At 54.3% G+C, this 20,170-nt stretch overlaps 5 protein-coding genes across 5 annotated transcripts; 1 reads left to right on the top strand and 4 right to left on the bottom strand.

The window, feature by feature from the left end:
- Nucleotides 1-392: 392 nt before the first annotated feature.
- Nucleotides 393-2,778, bottom strand: HD553DRAFT_348564 (uncharacterized protein; the record flags this gene model as incomplete). Its single annotated transcript, XM_046183393.1, has 6 exons — nt 393-608; nt 692-792; nt 869-914; nt 977-1,031; nt 1,093-1,837; nt 2,637-2,778. The coding sequence occupies 6 exons, from the start codon at nt 2,776-2,778 to the stop codon at nt 393-395; spliced, it is 1,305 nt and encodes a 434-aa protein (XP_046038431.1).
- Nucleotides 2,779-3,593: 815 nt separating this feature from the next.
- HD553DRAFT_185799 (uncharacterized protein) lies at nt 3,594-7,248 on the bottom strand. Its single transcript, XM_046176986.1, has 11 exons — nt 6,589-7,248; nt 6,397-6,514; nt 5,355-6,330; nt 5,122-5,289; nt 4,923-5,062; nt 4,765-4,856; nt 4,381-4,690; nt 4,231-4,312; nt 4,031-4,173; nt 3,832-3,953; nt 3,594-3,736 (listed from the first exon to the last, which is right to left on the bottom strand). Exons 1-11 carry the CDS (start codon nt 7,164-7,166, stop codon nt 3,655-3,657), a joined length of 2,811 nt encoding a protein of 936 aa, XP_046038432.1. The 5' UTR covers nt 7,167-7,248; the 3' UTR covers nt 3,594-3,654.
- Nucleotides 7,249-7,390: 142 nt separating this feature from the next.
- HD553DRAFT_307123 (P-loop containing nucleoside triphosphate hydrolase protein) lies at nt 7,391-14,249 on the bottom strand. The gene is made up of 22 exons (XM_046179389.1): nt 14,036-14,249; nt 13,259-13,938; nt 12,538-13,195; nt 12,333-12,460; nt 12,129-12,254; nt 11,367-12,068; nt 11,104-11,296; nt 10,921-11,044; nt 10,759-10,854; nt 10,680-10,693; nt 10,346-10,614; nt 10,112-10,278; nt 9,858-10,023; nt 9,764-9,785; nt 9,663-9,706; nt 9,471-9,603; nt 9,358-9,401; nt 9,219-9,297; nt 9,097-9,146; nt 8,667-9,023; nt 7,915-8,604; nt 7,391-7,850 (listed from the first exon to the last, which is right to left on the bottom strand). The coding sequence occupies exons 2-22, from the start codon at nt 13,928-13,930 to the stop codon at nt 7,722-7,724; spliced, it is 4,863 nt and encodes a 1,620-aa protein (XP_046038433.1). The 5' UTR covers nt 13,931-13,938; nt 14,036-14,249; the 3' UTR covers nt 7,391-7,721.
- A 272-nt stretch (nt 14,250-14,521) lies between these two features.
- HD553DRAFT_307124 (tetrapyrrole methylase) lies at nt 14,522-17,027 on the bottom strand. Its single transcript, XM_046179390.1, has one exon. The coding sequence runs from the start codon at nt 16,956-16,958 to the stop codon at nt 14,625-14,627; it is 2,334 nt and encodes a 777-aa protein (XP_046038434.1). The 5' UTR covers nt 16,959-17,027; the 3' UTR covers nt 14,522-14,624.
- A 1,342-nt stretch (nt 17,028-18,369) lies between these two features.
- HD553DRAFT_269216 (putative delta-12 fatty acid desaturase) lies at nt 18,370-20,105 on the top strand (the record flags this gene model as incomplete). The annotated part of the gene is made up of 6 exons (XM_046177607.1): nt 18,370-18,656; nt 18,730-19,056; nt 19,130-19,284; nt 19,355-19,567; nt 19,647-19,903; nt 19,983-20,105. The coding sequence occupies 6 exons, from the start codon at nt 18,370-18,372 to the stop codon at nt 20,103-20,105; spliced, it is 1,362 nt and encodes a 453-aa protein (XP_046038435.1).
- Nucleotides 20,106-20,170: the final 65 nt, after the last annotated feature.

Here is a 20,170-nt window from a genome sequence, read left to right on the forward strand (position 1 = left end):
TCATCATCATGGCCCTAGGGTTACTGTTGCCAACACGTCTCTCGGCTGCGCTAAGGCTCGATGACACGTCTCGCGCTTTCTCGTGGTTGATCGCGTTTGAACAATGTCGTCTATATACTTTACGATCGAACGGTACAAATCTGCTGATGATCGTCTCGAGGAATCCGGCCCAGAAGCTCAAAGGTATACTACTCGTCTACAAATTTCTTTTCAGTGTTCATTGCTGTTCGTTCTTTCGTTGCTGGACGTAATCTTTGTCAATTGCTGCCGTTCTCATTTCCTGTCGAATGCGTTTCCTGCCAACTGCAAATGCGCGTAGCTCTTTCCCCTCTCGCTGCTGAACCCCTCCTCCATGTTGTCGATTTATTTCCCCAGTGGTGGCTTGTGAGGCTTCACATGTCGAAATCCACATTGAAGCAGAGTTCGCTGTCAACCTCCGAGATCCCCGCTGTGTCGGGGGAATGGAGCTCGTGGTGACTGGGGTAGAACCTGTCCGGGTTGGCGGTCATGGGACCGTACCCTTGAGCCGTGTATCCGCTAGAGTGCTGCGCCGTATGATGTGGTACGTATTGGTCATCCTCTTCGAGATCCGGCGCGTTAGGGCACCACTACACAATAGTTGACGTTGAAGGTTATTGGTTAGCCTCTGTCATGACCGTGGACGAGCCGGAAGTCATCTGAGGAAACTCACATCGCTATACTCAACTCCCGGAGTCAAAGCCGCCCTAAGCTCCTCGATGATCTTGAAGATAGAATCCCTAGGAATGTAACATTGAAGACAATCGGCACAGACTGTCTCGACGATAAGACCGTCAGCCTGGTAGCGCGTGATTTCGCGAGCTGAAACGGGAGACGGCGTGTGACTAACCGGCTAGCGCGATCTGCGACGTCTCCTCATAGAGCAAGTGTAGTTGCTGTTGGTCGATAGATATCAGTTAACCAATGGATATTCGATGCGACGTGAAGCTAAGCTCACCCAGTAATCAACCGTCTCTTCAATCAAAAGTCTGAGGTTGTTCTCCCACGTATCGCTGTGTCAAGGCAATCCATCAATATCATGTGGCGTCCGCGCAGGCAAACAACCGAACTTACCATCGGATCCCGATGTACGGAGTCGTGCTCGTGAGGTACATCCCATCCTTCTGTGGCCATTCCCTGACGATGCTATAGAACTGATCTCTCAAGTCCGAGAACGACTCGGCGATCTCGGTGTTTCTCTGCTGACAAGACTGGTTTCCCTGCAGCGAGGACAGGTAACCCATGTTGTTCCGTGGCGAGAACATTTGACCGTAATCGTCTCCTTGACGAGTGCGAGAGGCGGTCGAGGTAGAACCCCTATTGGGAAGACCCGATGTGTAGATGTTGGCTCCCGACAGCTTGACAAAGACGTCGCGCGACGAGGGTCCGCTTGGGGAAAAGGGCGTTTGGCAAGAGTTCGAGGCGAGAGACTCTGGCAAGGAGCCGATAGACGCAGTCAGGGGAGGCGTGCTGCAGACAGAACCGTCGGCGATGTGACTTTGGGCCAGCTCGTATTTCTGTACGGACCAGACTCGAGGATTGATTGGAGGTCCAGTAGCGAAGAGTCCCGCGATGGCCTGCGTAGCGATGGCAGGAGGAGGTTGTTTGCGTCTCTGGCGGACAGTGTGATCCTTGTCATGAACGGCGAGGTCGTTCCAAGAGCTCTGTAGGTCCGGGATCTCGAGAGAAGTCTCGGGGAAGAGGTTGGAGGCGATGATTGTATCGTGGGCAGTAGGAAAATGGGAGGATCCGATTGGGAATCCTTGTTGAAACAGCATAAGGCGATGTTGACGTTGGGCGATGTTGCCGAATTGCAAGGCTGTGCGATTGAGCACGATGTACGTGAGGGTGAGAATTCCCCCCTTGCAGGAGCAGACCCTGCCTTTCCTATATAGGCAATGTTCGAGGGCGATGATCTCGCCGTCAAACCCGTGGACCTCTTGTGTTAGTGCGCCCGAGGAAATCAATGTCGATCTCCTTCGCCGAGATCATCCGTACAACAAGAGGGGGCGTGTTGTAGGCGTGGTGAATGGTAGGACCCAATGCACAACAATGTCCTGGTCAAGGTTTCTTTTCCCTCTGGAGTCTCTTCTATCAAAATCGAGAATCAGCAAATCATTCGAGGGAGATGGATCGAGACAGGCAGTAGTGGATGTACTTTATACGAGATGAGCGTCATCGCCGTCGATGCAAAGGGTATGGCCAGGATCGGGAGGTCGAATCACCTGCCAAGATGCGGCGACTGTACTTATCATTTCGCAAGTTGGTGGCATGGCGCGGTGCAAACCTTTCGCAAGTCGGCGGATGAACAACGACTTCAAAGGAGGGTCACGCTTTGATCAAAGAGAATCGCTAGCGGTACCTCTTCCATCAACTTGCTTGCAGTCGTGGTCGCCGCGTGCCTTGGAGTTGGAAACGCGGGCATGGGCATAGCAATGACGACCGACGGCACTCGAAACGTTTCACGAGCTACTTTACAAAGCCCCGCTGTGCTGGTTGATCAGGGCGCAAGGAGCGTTCGGCCCCACACAAACACAGCCCGCCATCACGGAGAAGCTGAGCATCCTTTGTCGACGACCTGGCGACAAAGTGAACCCTGCTTTGGGTGTTCCGCCTACAAGCTACGGGTTGATCCGTCTCCTTGTCCCTCCTCTGACCCGAAGGATTTCCTTTCTTGACGACGACGCCACCGACGACGAGCGATGATCCATCGAAAAAGATCAAAGGACCCAAAGGGTGGTCGACGGAAGCGAGTGCCATCACTGTTTCGTCGCTGAGAGCCGAAATACGCGGGTGAAGACGCCCGACGAATAAACAAGGTTTATACGCTAGAAAGCCTCGCAAAGAAGGATTCGCGTAGCAAGCATGAAAGAACAATGTCGTGCGGATCGATCGAAACCCAGCTTTTGTTGTACAGATCGGGCATACTCCGATGGCCGATGATCGTATGTCCGGATTCTCATCACAGGCCACAGGTATGGGTGGAAAGCCGATGCGAAGTCCTTTCGGTGAATCACTAGGCAGACCTATGATTTGCCCTTCGGCTCCGCGCGACTGCCGTGTTTCAGTGGCCAGTGGGAGTAGGCTTCGAACCACCGAGAAAAATGATCATTCCTGATATAATCATGTGATCAGGGACGCTTCGACGCCCGGTACAACTCCCAGGCCCCGGAATACATCGACTAGCAATTTGGCGACCCTATCGCGATCCTCGATGGATCTCTTCCGCCTTGCGCTCGCTTCCTCACCGCCCGCTCGATCTCGTCACCCTCCCCGATTTCCTCACAGCGGGTCGAGAGGCCGATCGATATTCATCATCAGCGTCCTCAGCATCTTCATCTACCTTGAGCTTCTTTTTCGCTTGCACAGCGGCAGCTCTCCGAGTCGTTCTCCGGCCGATGGGTGGTTCCACTTCCGTTGGTCGATCAGGCTCAGGGGTGACGGCTCTTTGTACCGGAACCTCATCCATTATATCTTCGTCCACGAGAGAGTTCCGCTGTGGCTGGTCATCTAGTAGCAAAGGCAGATCATCTTTTTCGGTACTGCTAACATTGAGTTTGATCGTGATCGGTCGGGTCGGCATGCTTGGGTTCTTGGCAGCAACTTGTCGATCCAGAGTAGCGGTGGGAGTGGTATCTACCATCGGCGAGTCGCGGTCGTCAGACTCCGGCCGCTTCGTCTGCTCGGCGCGCTTAGGTTGAGATGTCGTACGAGGCATCTGTTGACCGAGTGTGTACATGTCAGCATTTTGACACCACTAACCGGTCCAAAAGGCGACTCGCTTGAGCAATCCCGGAACTCGATTCCCCATACTGAGCTTGAACCCGTTTTCTGATCTTGATACCGTTGATCAGTTTGAACCACCGCTCCAGAGCTCTCTGCTGTTTCTTGTTGAGAGCTCTTTCTTCCGCTGCCGCTGCCGATTTCCAATAGTTCTACGAAGGGTTCGGTCGAGTCTGTCAGATTCATGCATCCTGACACAAGAGGAAAACTATAGCATATCTCGACTGACCTCAAGCACCAAAGCTTCGAACTCTGTTGCCACTGCGATACCCGTCAAGACTGGTATGGCTCGTTGCTTCTTAAACTCGAATCCCGTGCACGTTTCGGCATAGTCGACCCCAAGCTGTTTGGCGACCTTGGCGATGCCCTTGTCTGGATATGTATCGATTGATCAGTCTCGTCCGGGTCTGGCACCCGATTCGAACCCACAAGGTAGATGAACAGCTCCTTCCGGCAACATAGTAGGAGTGTACAGATCGAGGTTCCCGAAAGCGTTCTTTGGGATCTTGCCCTGTTGTGGTGTCAGAGGCAAGTTTAGTATCTCACACCGGTCCGCCAACGAGATCGAATACGACTCACATCTTTGATCGGTGGGGGTCTGAACAGCTCGGTTTGCCATTCCGCGTAGAGACCTTGTTGTATAGGATCCTTGCCTTCCTGATTCGCCAATTCCTGGGCACGTCGCCTGTCAAGGGTTACGGCGCGCTGTTTCACCCACTTCAGAGGTTCCTGTCCTTCCTTGACGATTCTTCCTATTCGCATCCAGTTTTCAGGGGTTTTGCAAGAGACCACATTGCTCCGGCGGTAAACCGGCTCGCCCTTGAATCGTCCGACCTCTCGTTTTGGCATGATGACTTCTTCTCGTTTCAGATGGCGCTCCAGAACGTATCTAGTTGCGGACGAAGAGAAAAAGGCCATCTCATTAGGCTGATGTGCTCAGGAGGGTTGATCAGAGGGACTTGCAATGGGTGATCTTTGAAACCAGCCATCACCATCGGCATGCCTTCTGAGACTTGGCTCATCTCGAGTTCAGCATCCTCGATATCGTCCCGATGCTAAAGGACAGGTGGGAATACGGAACATCAGCGAATGGCCCGCTCGACTCGTCATACTCGACTCACTAAGCGGTATGGTCGCTCCAACATACGCATAACTCTGTTCCACCAATCCTCTTGATCTTTCTTGACCGGAACCCGCAATTTCATGGTCTTTGCAGCAAAGTTGCGGGCGTATCTCACTGTTACCTCTCGTGCATATCCATCTGTGAGACGCAAATGATGAGTTATGCCGATTCGATAAATATTCAGAGCATGAACCTACCCTCTTCAAAGGCGACGACGTATAACATCCGAATCGGTCCGGTCTCACTCGATGGCTCAAAGTCTTTCTTCCTCTTGATGACGCCCTTGACAGGATCAACTGGAATCCACTTCTGCTCGGATCGCGAGTACACCTCCGCCCAAAACACCGGTGGATAGCGTGTAAGGTCTGGAACCGAACTTTGGTGTATCAGTAGACTTCAAAGATCTGGTAAATGGTCTGTATGGACCCACCTTCTTCTTTCCGCCTTTTCGACTTTGTTGGCCCGCCAAGCTTGTGACCTGTCGGTTTAGACTTTCCCAGCTTGTAATAATCCGCCCTCTCCTTCTTAAGCGGGTTCATTTCTCCACCCTTGCCGACATTCAGCTTCTTGCTTTTACTTGAAGCATTGGTCGCATGGCTCTCAGTGTCTGAAATCACAATAGGATCTATCGCATTGATATTCCGGGCGGCCTGGTCAAGCGTGCTCGAGCCAAGAGCTTGAGCGTTGCTGCCCGTCACTTGGACTTCTTCCATCTCGTCTTCCTCCTCCTCTTCGCTGGCCGTCTTCTCTGGCATTTTGCCTTTCCGGCGGGTCTGTTTGCCTTTTCCTCGAGCTGAGCCTTTCGTCTGTTGCGCGGCGGAGGAGCCTTCGTCCTGAGCAGCGGGTTTACGGCTACTACTTGATTTAGGCGTCGGCTGCTTGTCTGCTTTCCACTGGATTGGCTGCAAGCTGACGACCAGCCTCGCCCCCAATCCGAGCGAACGACACAGCGCTACGAATAGCTGGGCCGAAGTGTCTCGTCCGCCTCGCGCCTGCAGGACCTTCTTCATGAACGAATTGACCGTTCGTATCCGTTCTCCACCAGGACCAAGCGCAGCCTGGAATTCCTCGACCACTTTTTGGTCTAGATTCTCGACGGCGCGCATCCTGCCTTCTTTCAGTGCAGTATCCAGGTTCTTGTCTTCCCCATCGACGACGATCTGAAGACCGGCGTTTTGGACCAACCGAGGCAGCCGTTCCACAATCTCCATGACTTCGTCCCATCCCCGAGTCTGTATGCCGACGCTCGTGTCCGAAACCTCGAAATAATCGTTCGCCCACCATGTTGCAAGATCCTGGAGCGCTGTCTGAAACAACCTCGCTCGGTGCATCGCATCAGGATAACGAGATGGCGGTATGTGAAAGGCTGCGTGGAGTGCGTGAGGGGTAAGAGATAGCAATCTTGACTGCAAACCACCATTTGAGATCAGAGGTTGACTAGTGGACTAAGAGGCCGTGCCTTTGGGACTTGCCTTGAGCAGATCGTCACAACACCACTTGTTTCGGATCGAAGCATTCGCAAGCAGGCATATTATATGCAGCTTGTGGGCCTCGAGTCTAAGTGCACGGTCTCTTGCCGTCAACGGCTTCCTGTAAGATCAGTAAAAGGCTTCCATCAATATAAAGACTGGCCGAAGAACCCTCTCCTCCGAGCCCAAACGCACTTTCTGTTTGCTAACTCATCCTGAGCCTTCCGCTGTTCCTCAGTCAGACCGTCCCGAGCTCCCAAGCTGATCTCGATATCTCCTCTATCAGTGTGAGCTGCATTCTGGTCTTTCTCCTCTGCGTTGAAATCATATCCATAGGCTGCCATCAAGTCATTGTGATCCTTGTCCTCCTCATCTTCCCCTTCCGTGGCTGTCGCAGTCCTGTCCGTAGCGGCTTCGTCGTCAGTCACCGTGAGTGCTTTCGAAGCTGCTCGAGAACTCATGCCACCGGCGGGAGGAGAAGCAAAGTCCCTGGATATGGGCTCGCGGCCTGGCGGAAGGGCGACTTCATCCCAGTCGTCATCCTCTTCCTCCTCGAATTCGAGTTGGGAGATCAAAGACGGGTTGGCCCGGAGAGAGACTTTCTTCCGATTCGATTGAGTACCTTCCTCTTTCGCTGGAGCCGACTGTGATCCGGCCAAGGTAGATGGCGAGGCGGTCGAACCGGTTGCCTCTCTGCGAGCGGGGGTAGCAGGGGGAATTTTCCTAGGTGGTCCTCCTATTCGGCGGAGGCCGGGTTGTGCAGCCGGTGCCATGGCCGCCCGGTTAAATCAAGCGTCCTCTGCAGCTTTTGATCTGCTAGAGCACTCCCAGAGTATATTCAAGCTTATTCTATCTAGGTCACGCAAAGAGAACACTTGAACGAACAGGTCGCCAATGACGCCATGACGTCGTACCCTTCTCCATATCTTTGCTCGATCGGGCACGCGCGATCGCCCGGCCGCGCCCGGAGATTGTCAACATCCCTCGGCTCCGGCGTCGTGACGATCCATGCCTGGTTTGATTGTTTTGCACAGAGTAGTAGTATTTGTACAACCGGCCTCGAGTACATGCACAGACCCGGAGAACCAAGAAGCATAGGTAAACACCTCCCTCCATACAAACCCCTGATCATTATATGCTCATGATGTTGACTGCGTAGGGCCCGATCGCGCACGGATATCATTCAACATCCCCTCCAGCTGACGCAAGGCCTCATTCTAAAACAAGGTGCGAGATCCTCATTCAGTTCGATTTGCTAGCGCTAGTTCGCAAGCATATCAAGCATCGACTCGCCTTGTCTTCCTCGTTGTCCTCTGTGCTCGACTCTACTATTCGAATTTGCGACTTTTTTGGTACGTTTTTGTTAGCGATTTGCTAGGCCCGCGTTCCGTCCAAGCGTGGCCTACCTGGATGCCTGCGATACATTTGAAACATGCGCCATGAGACGGTACCACAGCCTATAACGAAGGCGGGATCGGTTAATCATGCTCTTCAAAAGTGTACAGGTCGCCTAGTACTCACTCCGCAGCTGGGGCAAATCGATGGTGGCGGCTGGACAGGAGCAGATGGTACAGCGTTGCGTTTCGCTGCAGGAGCGGGCTTGGGTTTGGGCTTTCGGGGTTGACTCGTTTGGATGAGGAGGACGCGAATTTCCGCCATCGTCTTATTCGATCCGCAGATCCTCGGTTGACCTTGGATTTCCAGATGATCATCAATGACCTTTGCTGCCTTTGCGTATTCTGCAATTCGCTCTTCGCCAGTCTTGCTCGAATCCGTAATCGCGCCGAGCAGCTTGTTCAGCTTTTCCCTGCTGTAAAGACCGAACCTCTGAGCAAGTTCGTGGACCCGGTTGAGATGGTAGAACCCGAGCTGCATCGGGTCTCCTTGTCTCCGCAATTCCTCGCCTTTTGCCGATAAGCGCCGGCGATGTGCCGGACGGGCAACCTTCTGGGCCTTTTCAGGCGATTTTGCGGTCTTGACGATCGTCTTGCGTGATGAAGGACCGGGCTGTCCGGGTTGCAGCTCGCCCTGCATCTCTCTGGCTACCTCCAAAGCGTCGACTTCGACATCGGATTCCACCTCGTTATCCTTGAATTGATAGTCCGAACCTTCGCTATCCACCTGATCTTTACTGCCCTTCTTTTTGTTTTTGGCGGCAGCGGATTTCTTGCTTGGTTGCTCGTTGTCGTCGTCGATGTGGATCGTGAGGTTCTGACGGCAAGCAGGTCAGTGTCGATCGTTCGGAATTAGGGGGTCAGGACTTCTATACTGACAGCAGCTGCTCGCTTTCGCTTCCCTCGACCGTGCTCCTCCGTCTCCCTCTTGATTCTCTCCTCATTTGCTCGCTTCACAACGTTTGCCCAGAAGTCGGGGTCTTCCGGCTTGGCTGCATCGTCCGTCTTAAGCGCTTGCAGCTTTCCCTTCTTGTTGTCAAAGACTGCAGCGAAGGTGAAACCGCTCTCGTCCTTACTCTTCTCGTCTTCCCCGGTTTCCAGCTTTGTGATCAGCTCTTCGACAGCTTGATCGTCGTAAGTCTTATCGTCCGTGTCGGTCCCGTCGAGAATAGCCCGAGCGCCATCGAGCAGGATACTTGCGATATTGTCACTGCTGTCCGAGTCCTTCGCTTGCACCTACGGAAGGGTTGAGAAACTGAGGTCAGCCTAACCGAAGTGCCATCTCGGGTATATGAGGCAACCGACTTACAATCAAGTGGTCCAAAACGAGCTTCTTCTTGGCAATCTGCATCATCCGCTCTATCAGGCGCAGCATAGCCGATTCAGCTCTCGAGCGGACATATGTACTGTACCGCCTTTGTGTCAATTCACCTTCGACAGTGGGTGTAGTCATGAAACGCATGACCAGTACCTTGTTCTTCTGCCCATATCGATAGGCACGGGCGATGGCCTTTGGACTCGGTGTCAGCAATCGGCATGAATAGCGCTGACGGATTCATCCCACACTCACTTGCATATCTTGATGAGGGTTAAAATCCAAGTCGTGCACAATAACTAGACAAGGAGAGCGAAGCTCTTTTATCAAGGATTGTTCGAACAGACTCCTGTCCTTGACTAGCTTACCTGTATCAGCAGTCGCAAGGTTGATTCCCATCCCACCCGCCCGAGTCGAGATGAGATAGAGGAAGTGTTCCGAATCGGGCGCGTTGAACGTATCAATATCCCGCTGCCGTTGATCTTGAGGGGTGGTCCCGTCCTAAACAAACTGACGCATGTTAGCAGTGTAGGATCCTGAACTCGATGGTGACGACTGACCAGTCTGAGGGTGCGGTACCCTTCACCGTCGCAGAAGTCTTCGACTGCGCCAGAACGACGTGTTACTAGTGGTCCGATCGGTACAAGCGATAACTACTTACTGATATTTAAGGCTATGACGAACTTGATTCCGGAAGCAAAGAAACACGAAGGTCAGCTTCGCGCCCACGTGTATTACCGTTATCGTGTTCTCACCTGACTGAACAGCAAGATTCGATGCCCCTTGGCCTTGAGCTTTGGCAGTAAGGTCTTCAAAAAGGTCAATTTTCCAGAGGCGTCTATGAGAGCTTGATGGGTCTCTTTGTTACCCAATGTCCGATCTTCTAGTTCCGGGGTATTCAAGAATGGATGTTGAAGGCATCTAGTAGCAAGGAACAGAGTATCAAACCATGATGGGCCAGTGGGCATTGTAGCGCCGTGTAGGCTTGCCAGAGACTTTGAAGACTCACTTCCTCAGCTGCATCAAGATGTTGTGACATGCCTTCATTTTCAGTGGCGCACCTCCGCGGGTCGTGGCCTGCGCAAGTGCCTGCATGAGATCGGCGTTCTTCTCCAAGATTGACTTGTATACGTTTCGCTGGAGAGGTCGCATCGTTAGAGGTACAATGATCTCATTCTAATCGTCCGAAAAGTGATCATTCAACATGTCTACCACAGTGTCATGACTGTATCACGGAACTCACTTTGGGTGGTAAATCGAGGACGTCTTCCTTTCTCCTTCGCAGCATATAAGGTGCAATCTTTTCCCGGAGTTCTTTCGCCAGGTCCTCGGTCATTTCGGCATAGTGCTTCTCCAACTCGTCGAGGTTGCTCCACTCTTCTGGATCCAGGAAATACATCAAGTTGAGCAGCTCTCGGACCGTGTTGTTCAGGGGAGTCCCCGTCAACAGGACCTTGTGGACCGGCTGCAGTTGCGTAAGCTTCCTGACGATAAGATTGGTCTGACTTTTGACTATACGGGCACCACCACAGATTGTCAGTGAGACCTATGTCAGGCTGATTCGCAGACAAACTCACGTCGAGATGCCTCGCTGTAAGAAGTAACAAGCGTCTATTAAGTCTCAGCTAGATCAACGCTGTCATTAAATTCGCTTACTCTACGATGAGAGACTCCCATCTCGGCACCTTATTCAAGAGTACGGAAAAATCCTTTTGAGAAGTGACAATCTCGTAGGTCGCGAGCACAACATGACTAGAATCGCGCGGCTCCCCGTCGATCAGCAGTGATTGGTGCACATGAGGGAAATAGCGAACATACCACTTCAAGTCTCCCTTGGCCGAAAACATCTCGTACTTGCGGATGATCTCGCGCGACTCTTTCGATCCTTGGATGGGGACGACGCGAAGGTGCGGAACCCATTTGGCAAATTCTCTGAGCCAGTCTGCGCAAAGAAGAGGCCGGGTCGGCGGGACCCTGCGTTTCTGCCACAGCGATACTCACTTTGAAGAGTGCTATTCGGCACTACCACAAGAGCTGGATAAACATTCCAGGCCCCTGAACCTAGCAGCCCCAGGAACGCAGCGATTTGCACGGTCTTGCCCAAGCCCATGTCGTCGGCAAGAATAACGGATGTCAGGTTGTACCACTTGTTCATCAACCAGTCGAGACCGTCGATCTGGAAACCCATCAACGTCTGTAAACGAGAAATGCAGACTGGTTCAACGATTCAAATCCTTGTCGCAGACGTCAGCCCGCATACTGACCCCGTTCGTTACGCAATCCGGCTGAATGCCCATGAGTCGTTGGTATCCATCAATCTTTCTCGCATCTCGAGCCTTGGCTTCGGCTTTCGTAAGAATCGGGATCTTGACCGTCCGTGCATAAAGGTAATTGCGGAATGCTGAAAGAAATGCCGGATAAAAGGGCGAATTAGGAGCGATCGGTGTGTCCTCAGTGGCAGCTTCGTATTGCAAGTCCTGCCATTTGACGTAGACCAGACCGATACGGGAGACGAGGTCCTGAGCATCGTCCGGTCCTAGAGTTTTCCTATTCCGACGTTCCCAGTCATCGATGTGGATCAACGTCGAGTCGTCCGGCTTGACGAAGTCGTATCGCACGCCTTCGGGTTCGGGCTCAGGCGACTCTACCCGGTTGAGCTTCATCTTGGAGGATTTTACCGGTTTCCCCGTCAAAAACCATAAATCGAGGATGCGGTCCGGAGTACTCCAAGCCCGAGGCAAATCGCGATCGGCTTCCGGCTTCGGCAGTGGTCTCTCGTCATCACCATCAATCTGGTCAGCATCGCCGTCCACCTTCAGAACGGCTTCCTCGTCATCCGCAAGCTCGTCAGCTCCGTTGGCCAACTCCGTTTCGGTCTTGATTTGTAGGCGACTCCCGTTGTCGATAAAGTATCTGGCCTTCTGATTAGCGGTCTGGACGACGTAATCGTGGGCGACCCAAGTAGCCTGTGAGAAAGCACCTGCATAAGCTTCGCAAGTTCAGTATGATAGTTTGGCTAGACTTACATGGCGGAAACCCCAACCCTTGAACTTGAGCAGGTATTCCCGACGCAGATGCTGGGCTGCCGGGTGGAGGTCCTCGTCGTATTTGTCGTCTTTGGCTTCAGGCGGACTATAACGCCAAGCAATAATCTATCGAAAAGTAAGTCCAGGCTCGTGTCAATATTACGCTGTCAAGGTGGCAGGTATGATTCGATTGGGAATACTTACGTATTCAATGTCGTGTGGCAGTCGCCGGCAATCTTGGCAATGCCATCCGATCTTAGGCTTGCCTGGCTGATACTGGTCGGCCAAGACCAATGCCGGTGGGTTTCCCTTTTCGGGGTCAAGACTAGGAACTGTTGATATTAACGTAAGTGAGCTTGCTTCAAATGCTTTGTTTTTTTGCTACTGAATACGATGTCCAGTTACGCACGATGTTCGTAATGCGCCGCTCGAAAGCATCGGACACAACGGAAGAGCAGATCCTTGTTGTGTTCCGATGCGGGTTCAGTGCCCCGGTCGACGCCCTTGCCTTTAGGGTCCCCCTCGCCTGTATTGGTCAGCTTCGCCCCGTCCTGCTTGTCATCGGTCCAACAGACGTAGCAATTCTTCGAGATCGGCGCGATACAGTGGGGACAATCGATGACAATCTTGTGGTCCATCCGAAGCCGACCCGATGGCATATTCCTGTCTTTGAAGTCTAGCTTCTTGTCCTGCGCCAGCAGCTCATTACGGAAGTGAGAGGGTAGACAATTCCAATGGAGGCTCGTGCAGCACCGACGACATTCGGTCCATCCCCCGAGCTTGTCGATGAGATCGTCGTCGTCCATCAACAGGTCATCCACCTTGGACTTTTTCCGGTAACCCTTCTTCTTGCGCTTCTGCATCAACGCACGGTACATGTCGTGCGAGGGCTTGAAGTTGCACTTGTGACAGGTCGGGCGATGCTTTTTGGTCAGCTCCGGATCGTCCACCTCGTCCTCCAGTTCGTCGAGAATCTCGTCAAAGTCGTCCCCATCTGACGAGACTTCGATAGGAGACCCCTTGGCTTTCCCACGACCGCGGCCGGTAGGAACCGTATCCGAGCCGGACTGACATGGTCGGAATTCAGTATCCACGAACTCGTCCAGGACTGAATAACGAAGATGACTCACCTCTATTGACTCGATTTCAGCGTTTCCTCGCCTTCGCCTGACCGAGGTCCTCATACGGGTCTCGCGAGGCCTCCTGTCCCACTCATTGCCCTCGCTCTCGAGATCTACATCTTCGACTTCTTCCGACGACTCCGACTCGATAGAATCAAAGTCCCCATCCAGATCGACCCTATCGACACCCAATGCGGCTCCCTTGTAATTGGTATCGTTACGGGAACGTTTCGGTCTAGGCATGTCCTCTTCGTCCTCGCCTTCGGAGGTATCCGCTATCGTCTTCCACCTTGGCTTGCGAGTTGCAGCCAGAGCCGGTTTGGTGACATAGTCCTCGGCGGGTAGATCTGGTTCGCCCGGTACAGCAGCGAGAAACCGTTCATGTTCATACTCTGCCTTCTCCGTGTCTGACAAGGTCGGAAGCTCGACACAATCCAGGAAGAACCTCGTGAAGGGCTCTTCAACGACGACAGCCGCTTCCCTTCTGGTCTGACGCTTCGAGCTCGAAGTGGAAGCCTCATTATCGGGAAGCACCTCAATGACAGACGAATCCCGGTGGTTACGAACGGAAGCCGATTTGGAGCGGCTGGAACGACCGTTGCTAGGCGCAGTGAGCTTTTGCTGGTCCATGTCGACGTCCGAGTTGTCCTCGACGGTCTGAACGCTCGCCTGTCGTACCATGTCGACCGCTAAGCAGGAAGGTGAGCCAGTACGTGATCAATTGACAATTCGTTCAGTCGACAAGTCCACTAGCCAGTATGCTGCGTATCCTTCAAGTATACTGACCTTGTGGAGGTCTAGGCTTCCGCTGCGGCAGTGCACAGCAGCAGTTGAGCGTGTATATATGGTTGTAGTAGCTCTAGCTGGTCCTATCTTTTGTCCTCTGTCCAGAAAGATCACCGCTCGCCGATCCGGATATGACGATGACCAGTCGAGAAGCACCTGAAGCGAGAGACTTCGGGTCAAGGCGAGGTTCGAACCGGACGGTCTATACGATCGATGCAAAATTGGACGATCGCGGTTGACCGACTGCCAGCCTGAAATCTCGAATGACCTCGAACCGAAATCACGGAGGAAGCTCAAACGTCGCTCGCGTCGCGTAAGAGAGAAAGTGTTTGTGTACTTTTTGGCCCGACAGAAAGGTCTCGGAGACAGGCCCACCCGTTATATCTCTCATGCCAACGTCCAAGTAGAACGTAGAACACTTCTCATTTCGGGGGCGCCGACGGGCAACACAATAGAGCGGAACCTCAGAGACTGCTCCGACTAGCGTCAGGGATGTGAATAAATAACGATACCGAACAATGCGCGTGACATCTATTACAACTTGTGATCTTCCGAGCTTGTTTTGTCTGGATTGTCCTGCAACTCCTCTTCACTCGACCTCGGTGACGGCCCCAGGAGGCAAGAACTGCGCCCACTCCTCCCTTAGTCCATCCTTCAGGATATAGTCCTGCCCGCCTAACCACCTTTCGACCCTCGCCTTGTCCCGGGCTTCAAGATCAGGCGTGTCCTCGTCATCGTCCAGAACAGTGACCTCCCCGTCTCCCTCAAGAGCAAGCGCGGCCCATCCGATGATCATCATCCCCGGCGGTCGTTGCTCTCCTGATCGTTCCAGCGCGTCCTCGATCTTGTCCAAGGTCGAGGCTACCATCCTCTGATCGTGACTCGAAGCGCGTTCGATGATGGCGATCGGCAAGTGAGGCGGGAAGGCGTCCCCGTCCCTCCATCCCGTGGTCTCTCTGGCGACGGGGTCGTCGTTCAGGTTGGTGTTCGTCAAGACTTGCAAGACCTGGTGGATCCTTGCCACGCCCATGAGGACGATCAACGTCCGTCCCCTCACGTACCCTGGCAGCTGAACCGCCTTGCCCTTCCTTCCCACACCGGTACAGAGGACCATACTATCAGCCACCCCACGCTGAGTGACGGGGATGCCCATCATCAGCGGTCCGGCGATCGAAGACGAGATTCCTGGAACGACGACGGATTCGAAGCCGTGCTCCCTAAAGAACAAGACCTCTTCCCCTCCTCGGCCGTAGACGAACGGATCTCCCTGTTTCAGCCTGACCACCGTCTCTCCCTTCAACGCCCCCTCGAGCGCGAGCTGCATCATCTCGTTTTGCGCCCCCTCGGCGTTGCCAGGGAATTTCTTGGCGATATGCAACGTCGTCGTCTTGGGGATCAATGCGAGGATCTCGGCGGGAACGAGCTTGTCACTGAGGATGAGGGTCGCAGTCAAGAGCGCCTGGTGAGCGGCGACGGTGAGCAGGGAAGGATGGCCGGGACCCGAGCCGAGGAGGAGAATCTTGCCCCGTCTAGGTGGGGGCGGGCGCGGGGCAGCGTCCAGAGCGAGTCCGTGACGAGGAGTCAATTGCAGACCGGTCTCGCCGGTCGGTGTCATGTCATCCCCAGCAGCGCCGGGGCCGGTTCCCGAGGTCCTCCCTCGGGAGGTATCCGAGCTACCGTTGATAGTCCCAGCCCCGGAACCGGTCCTCTCTTGTCCCATCTCGCCAACATCCACTCGATCCGCCTCTCCACCCTCGGTCCACATTGCTAGACACCTCTCCATCTCCTCCTCCCCCATCCTCGCTAGATACTCGATGCTCCAATATTCAGAGATCTGGCTGACCCATCTCATGCGTCGCAATTGATGGTCCTCTTCATCCATCTGCGTCGTGGAAGCTGTTGAAGGGGCCGTCTTGGCCGTGATGGCGGGTGAGATGGGGAGGGGGGTGAGTATGCTAGGGAAGGGATACGAATCGGCTGTTTGTTTTTGTTGTTGCTGGTGATGGTGTTGATGCATCTGGGTGACGAGCTGAACCTGAGGGTGGAACAAGCTCCTGGTCGATGACGTCCTCGACAAAGCTGGGCTATCCAGCTGTGGTACCGGCGAGTTCAAAGGCCCAGATCCAGAGAAGAGCGAGACGTCGTCGTCGTCCCCCAGGAAACCCGAGTCTGTCCTGCCGTTCACAGGTCTGTGAGCTTGTGCCGCGGCTGCGTCTTGTCGCCTTGCGCGGGTACAAGAGCCCGACCTGGTCGATCCCAACCCCGGGGATCTCGCCCTGACCCTCGCTCTCAAGATCCCCACGTTGTCCACGGCCGCCCCGACATCCTTGGGTAACCTCCCCACGACCTCCCTCCTGATCCGCCCTGCCAACCTGCACCCTTTCCCATTGGTACTGACGGCGATCTGGAGGTTGCTCTTCGTCCCTGGTTCTTTCCCCGGAAACTTGGCCACCGAGGGAAAAGTGAACGTGCTCCACGCCGGATAGTCGGTGGTGTTGATGGGAAGGTGTAGCTGGGTACAGGCGTGAAAGATGGATCGGGCCGAGAGGAGCGGGCGGGGCGACGAAGAGGTCGGGGTGAAGATGGTATCGGCTACGACGACCATGTCGACGGAATCTATGGAGGAGATCAACCGCGTCCAAGCTTCGACGTCGGTCTCTTCAGACCATCGACTCGTCGCCTCGTCGTCGTCATCGGTATGAAACTCGACCTCGCCATGTTCCTCCCTCCACACCAACTCGTCGCAAGCCTCCCGCCTGTCACCGAGCAGGACGACCCCGAAGCTCGAATCCAAAAAGGTGAATGCTCTGGCGGCCGCGAGCTTGTTGACGCCGACGATCAGAGCTCGACGAGTGGGTGCTGGTAGGAAAGTGAGCGGGAGGGGAAGGTCGCCTTGTGGGCGAGGGTAGGTCGAGGTGGTCATCGGAGGTTTCAGGTTTCGGTTCGTTGCGGGGTGGTCGACTTAGTGGTGTACGGTGCGGCGCTGCCGAGTGGCAAGTGGGAAGTGATATATGCGACGAACGTAGTATCTAGTCTTGTACGAGTGCCACTGTGGTCCTTGTATATCTCGACGGCGTACGGCCACGAGTGTTATCTCTCTCTTCCAGCATCTCGTCTTTCGTAATCTCGGGTCGCCTCTCTCTCTCTCTCTCTCTTTTGCTCAACAATTCGGATCTTCCCCCGTTCCCCCGGAAGTAAATGGCGTGATAACGAACGATAGAGGTAGTAATAGCTTCCGTCTATTCCCTATCGTCCGAATGAAATGCCGTCCTCCTGGTTGGGGCGCGCGCGCGCGCGCCCTGGGCTGGGTGCTGGGTGACTGCCCCTCGGCGCGAGATTCCGATCCGATCACTCCCGATCACCGGTCGCTGTTCGTTGATCCTCTCAATCCGCGGATCAGCTGCTCTTTCGCTCTTTCGTACGATCGTAGCAAGACCTTTCGATCAATCCCTTTCACGTTGTAGAGTTGGGTCACAATTGAACCTTTTACAACAGCGTTCAATGTCTAGGGACGAATGAGTTTCGGGGGAATCAAGGTGACGACGGAACGATGGTGATGAGAATATGAGAATGCTGCTCTCGCACTGCGGGAAGCTACCTCATATCAGCTGGCTCATACACGGTGAAAAAGGCTGATATTGGCACTCAAGTAAAATTAACCTCTTGATATTGGGTTGAAACGCCGACAATACACCAGGTATGAGCTGTGTGATATACGGTTGAGGGTGTTTTGACCGTGTATGAGCCAGCTGATATGAGGTAGCTTCCCGCAGTGGCTCTCGATCCCATCGCCCTTGTCCTTGGCCTCGGGAAGCTCGCTTGGCCCTTCTAGCTGGGTTTTGGTGTGTGTGTGCCATCGAAATCTTTCCGCTCCACTCGCGCGTGGTCCGCTGCGCCCCTTGTCCCCCCTTCCCCTCTCCCCTCCCTCCCCTTGCCTTTGATCTCCTGTCTCCCCCACAAGTTTGATGGGTCGGATCGCCCTTTCACAAAGAGGATGCTGCTAGCTGGCAATTTCGCCTGATCCCTTATAAGAGTAACCCCGATCTCATCCACATTCCTCGACTCTCTCTCGCCTCCTACATTCTTGTCCTTTCCACCTCACGAACCTCTCCAACCCGACAACTCACACTACTCTTCTCAAGTCGAGTCGTGCAGAGCTAACGACCACCGCCCCATCGACCAAAACCACACAGAGGCCGACACGGAAGAACCGGAAAAAAAAAGGGAGATCACCACCTCTCTTCTTGCACTCTTCCACAACGCACTCGCTCCACCTTCTCTTTTCTTTTCCCTACGTTAGACTAGACTAGCTAGACTTTTCATTCCTTTTGACAATGTCCACCGCCTCGATTCGTCAACGCTCCACCGCTGGCCAACAGCAGAAGGAGGCCCTCATGCAAAAGGCCGAGGTCAAGCAGCAGTCTGAAGAGGCTGCCGCCATCGCTCAGGGCAAGCAGTTTGTCCCACCGACCTACACGATCAAGCAGCTCCTCGACGCCATCCCGGCGCACTGTTACGAGAGGTCGGCCATCAAGAGTTCGCAGTACATCGTACAGGACGTCATCGCCCTCGGGTGTTTGGTCTGGGCTTCGTTCAAGACGGACCCCTTCCTCGCTTCCTTGTGAGTAGGAGGTCGACCTGCCATCGACGACGTGGCACCCGTGACTGACTTTTTCGACTCGACTCGCCCGTAGCAACCTCCCCAACCCCGCTTACCAGCTCGCCCGAGCCGTCATCCACACCTCGATCTCGATCTGGATGGGTCTCTTTGGAACCGGTCTCTGGATCATCGCCCACGAATGCGGTCACCAAGCCTTTTCGGAGAGCAAGCAGATCAACAACGCCGTCGGATGGGTCTTGCACTCGATCCTGCTCGTGCCTTACCACTCGTGGAGGATCTCGCATGGTCGACACCACGCTGCTACGGGACATGTGACGAGGGACGAGGTCTTTGTTCCCAAGACCAGGAGCGAGTACGGCGCTCCGGCTATCAAGGAGGAGGCCGAGATTGATGGCATCTCGTGAGTCCTCGACGCCGCGGTCCTGTATCCCTCTTGCACCGGCTGACATCTGACCACCATATCGTCCCGGCAGCGTCTCGCAGCAACGTCAGGAAGAGTTGAAGGAGGCCATCGGTGATGCTCCCATCGTCGTTCTATACCACCTCGTCGTCCAGCAACTGTTCGGATGGCCCGCCTACTTGATCAGGAACGCTTCCGGACAGAGGAGGTACCCCAAGATGACCAACCGTGAGCACAGCTTGCGTCGCTGCTTTTCTACCTTCTCAGATCCTAGAATTGACCGACCCGCCGCCTGCAGACTTCCAGCCGTCCTCGATCATCTTCAAGCCCGAGCACTGGTCCCAGATCATCATGTCCGATGTCGGTCTCTTGATTGTCCTCTCGGCCGTCGGATACTGGGCCAGCCAGCGTGGATTCAAGGAGGTCTTGGTGCTCTACATCTTGCCCTACTTGCAGGTCAACCACTGGTTGGTCGCCATCACCTTTGCCCAGCACACCGACCCCTTGTTGCGTGAGTGACTCGCGCGCGATTGTGATTCTACATCGTATCGTATCACTGGATTGACATCTCGATACCTTGCCGTTTGCAGCCCACTACTCTGCCAAGCAATGGACTTTCGCCAAGGGAGCCCTCTGCACTTTCGACCGTAAATTCTTTGGACCCATCGGCAAGCACGTCTTGCACGGAATCTGCGAGACCCACGTCGCCCACCACATCTCCAGCAAGATCCCTCATTACGCCGCTTGGGATGCCACAGAGGCCATCAAGAACTACGTCGGCGAGTACTACCACTACACGGACGAGAACTTCTTGAAGTCGGTCTTCAACAACTACAGGCAGTGCCGAGTGAGTCGTCGCGCCGTTTTCTCTCATCCCCAATAGACGAGAGCAATGGCTCATGTTCGCTCGATTCGTTCCTGTGCAGTTCATCGAGGACACTGGTGACGTCTTGTTCTACAAGAACGCCCGTGGTGTCGCCGCCTACGCCGCCGTCGCACCCGAGTCGCAGTCCGACTCGGGCGTCGATGTCAGCGCCGACAAGAACTGAAGGGGTTAGCCAGTAGAGGCCCAGGTGGGGTCTGATCAGCACCATTGGAAGAAGCTTTCAGGCAT

This window comes from Filobasidium floriforme (assembly GCF_021052385.1).
Source record: "Filobasidium floriforme strain CBS 6241 chromosome Unknown HD553scaffold_5, whole genome shotgun sequence".
Classification (NCBI taxonomy): domain Eukaryota; kingdom Fungi; phylum Basidiomycota; class Tremellomycetes; order Filobasidiales; family Filobasidiaceae; genus Filobasidium; species Filobasidium floriforme.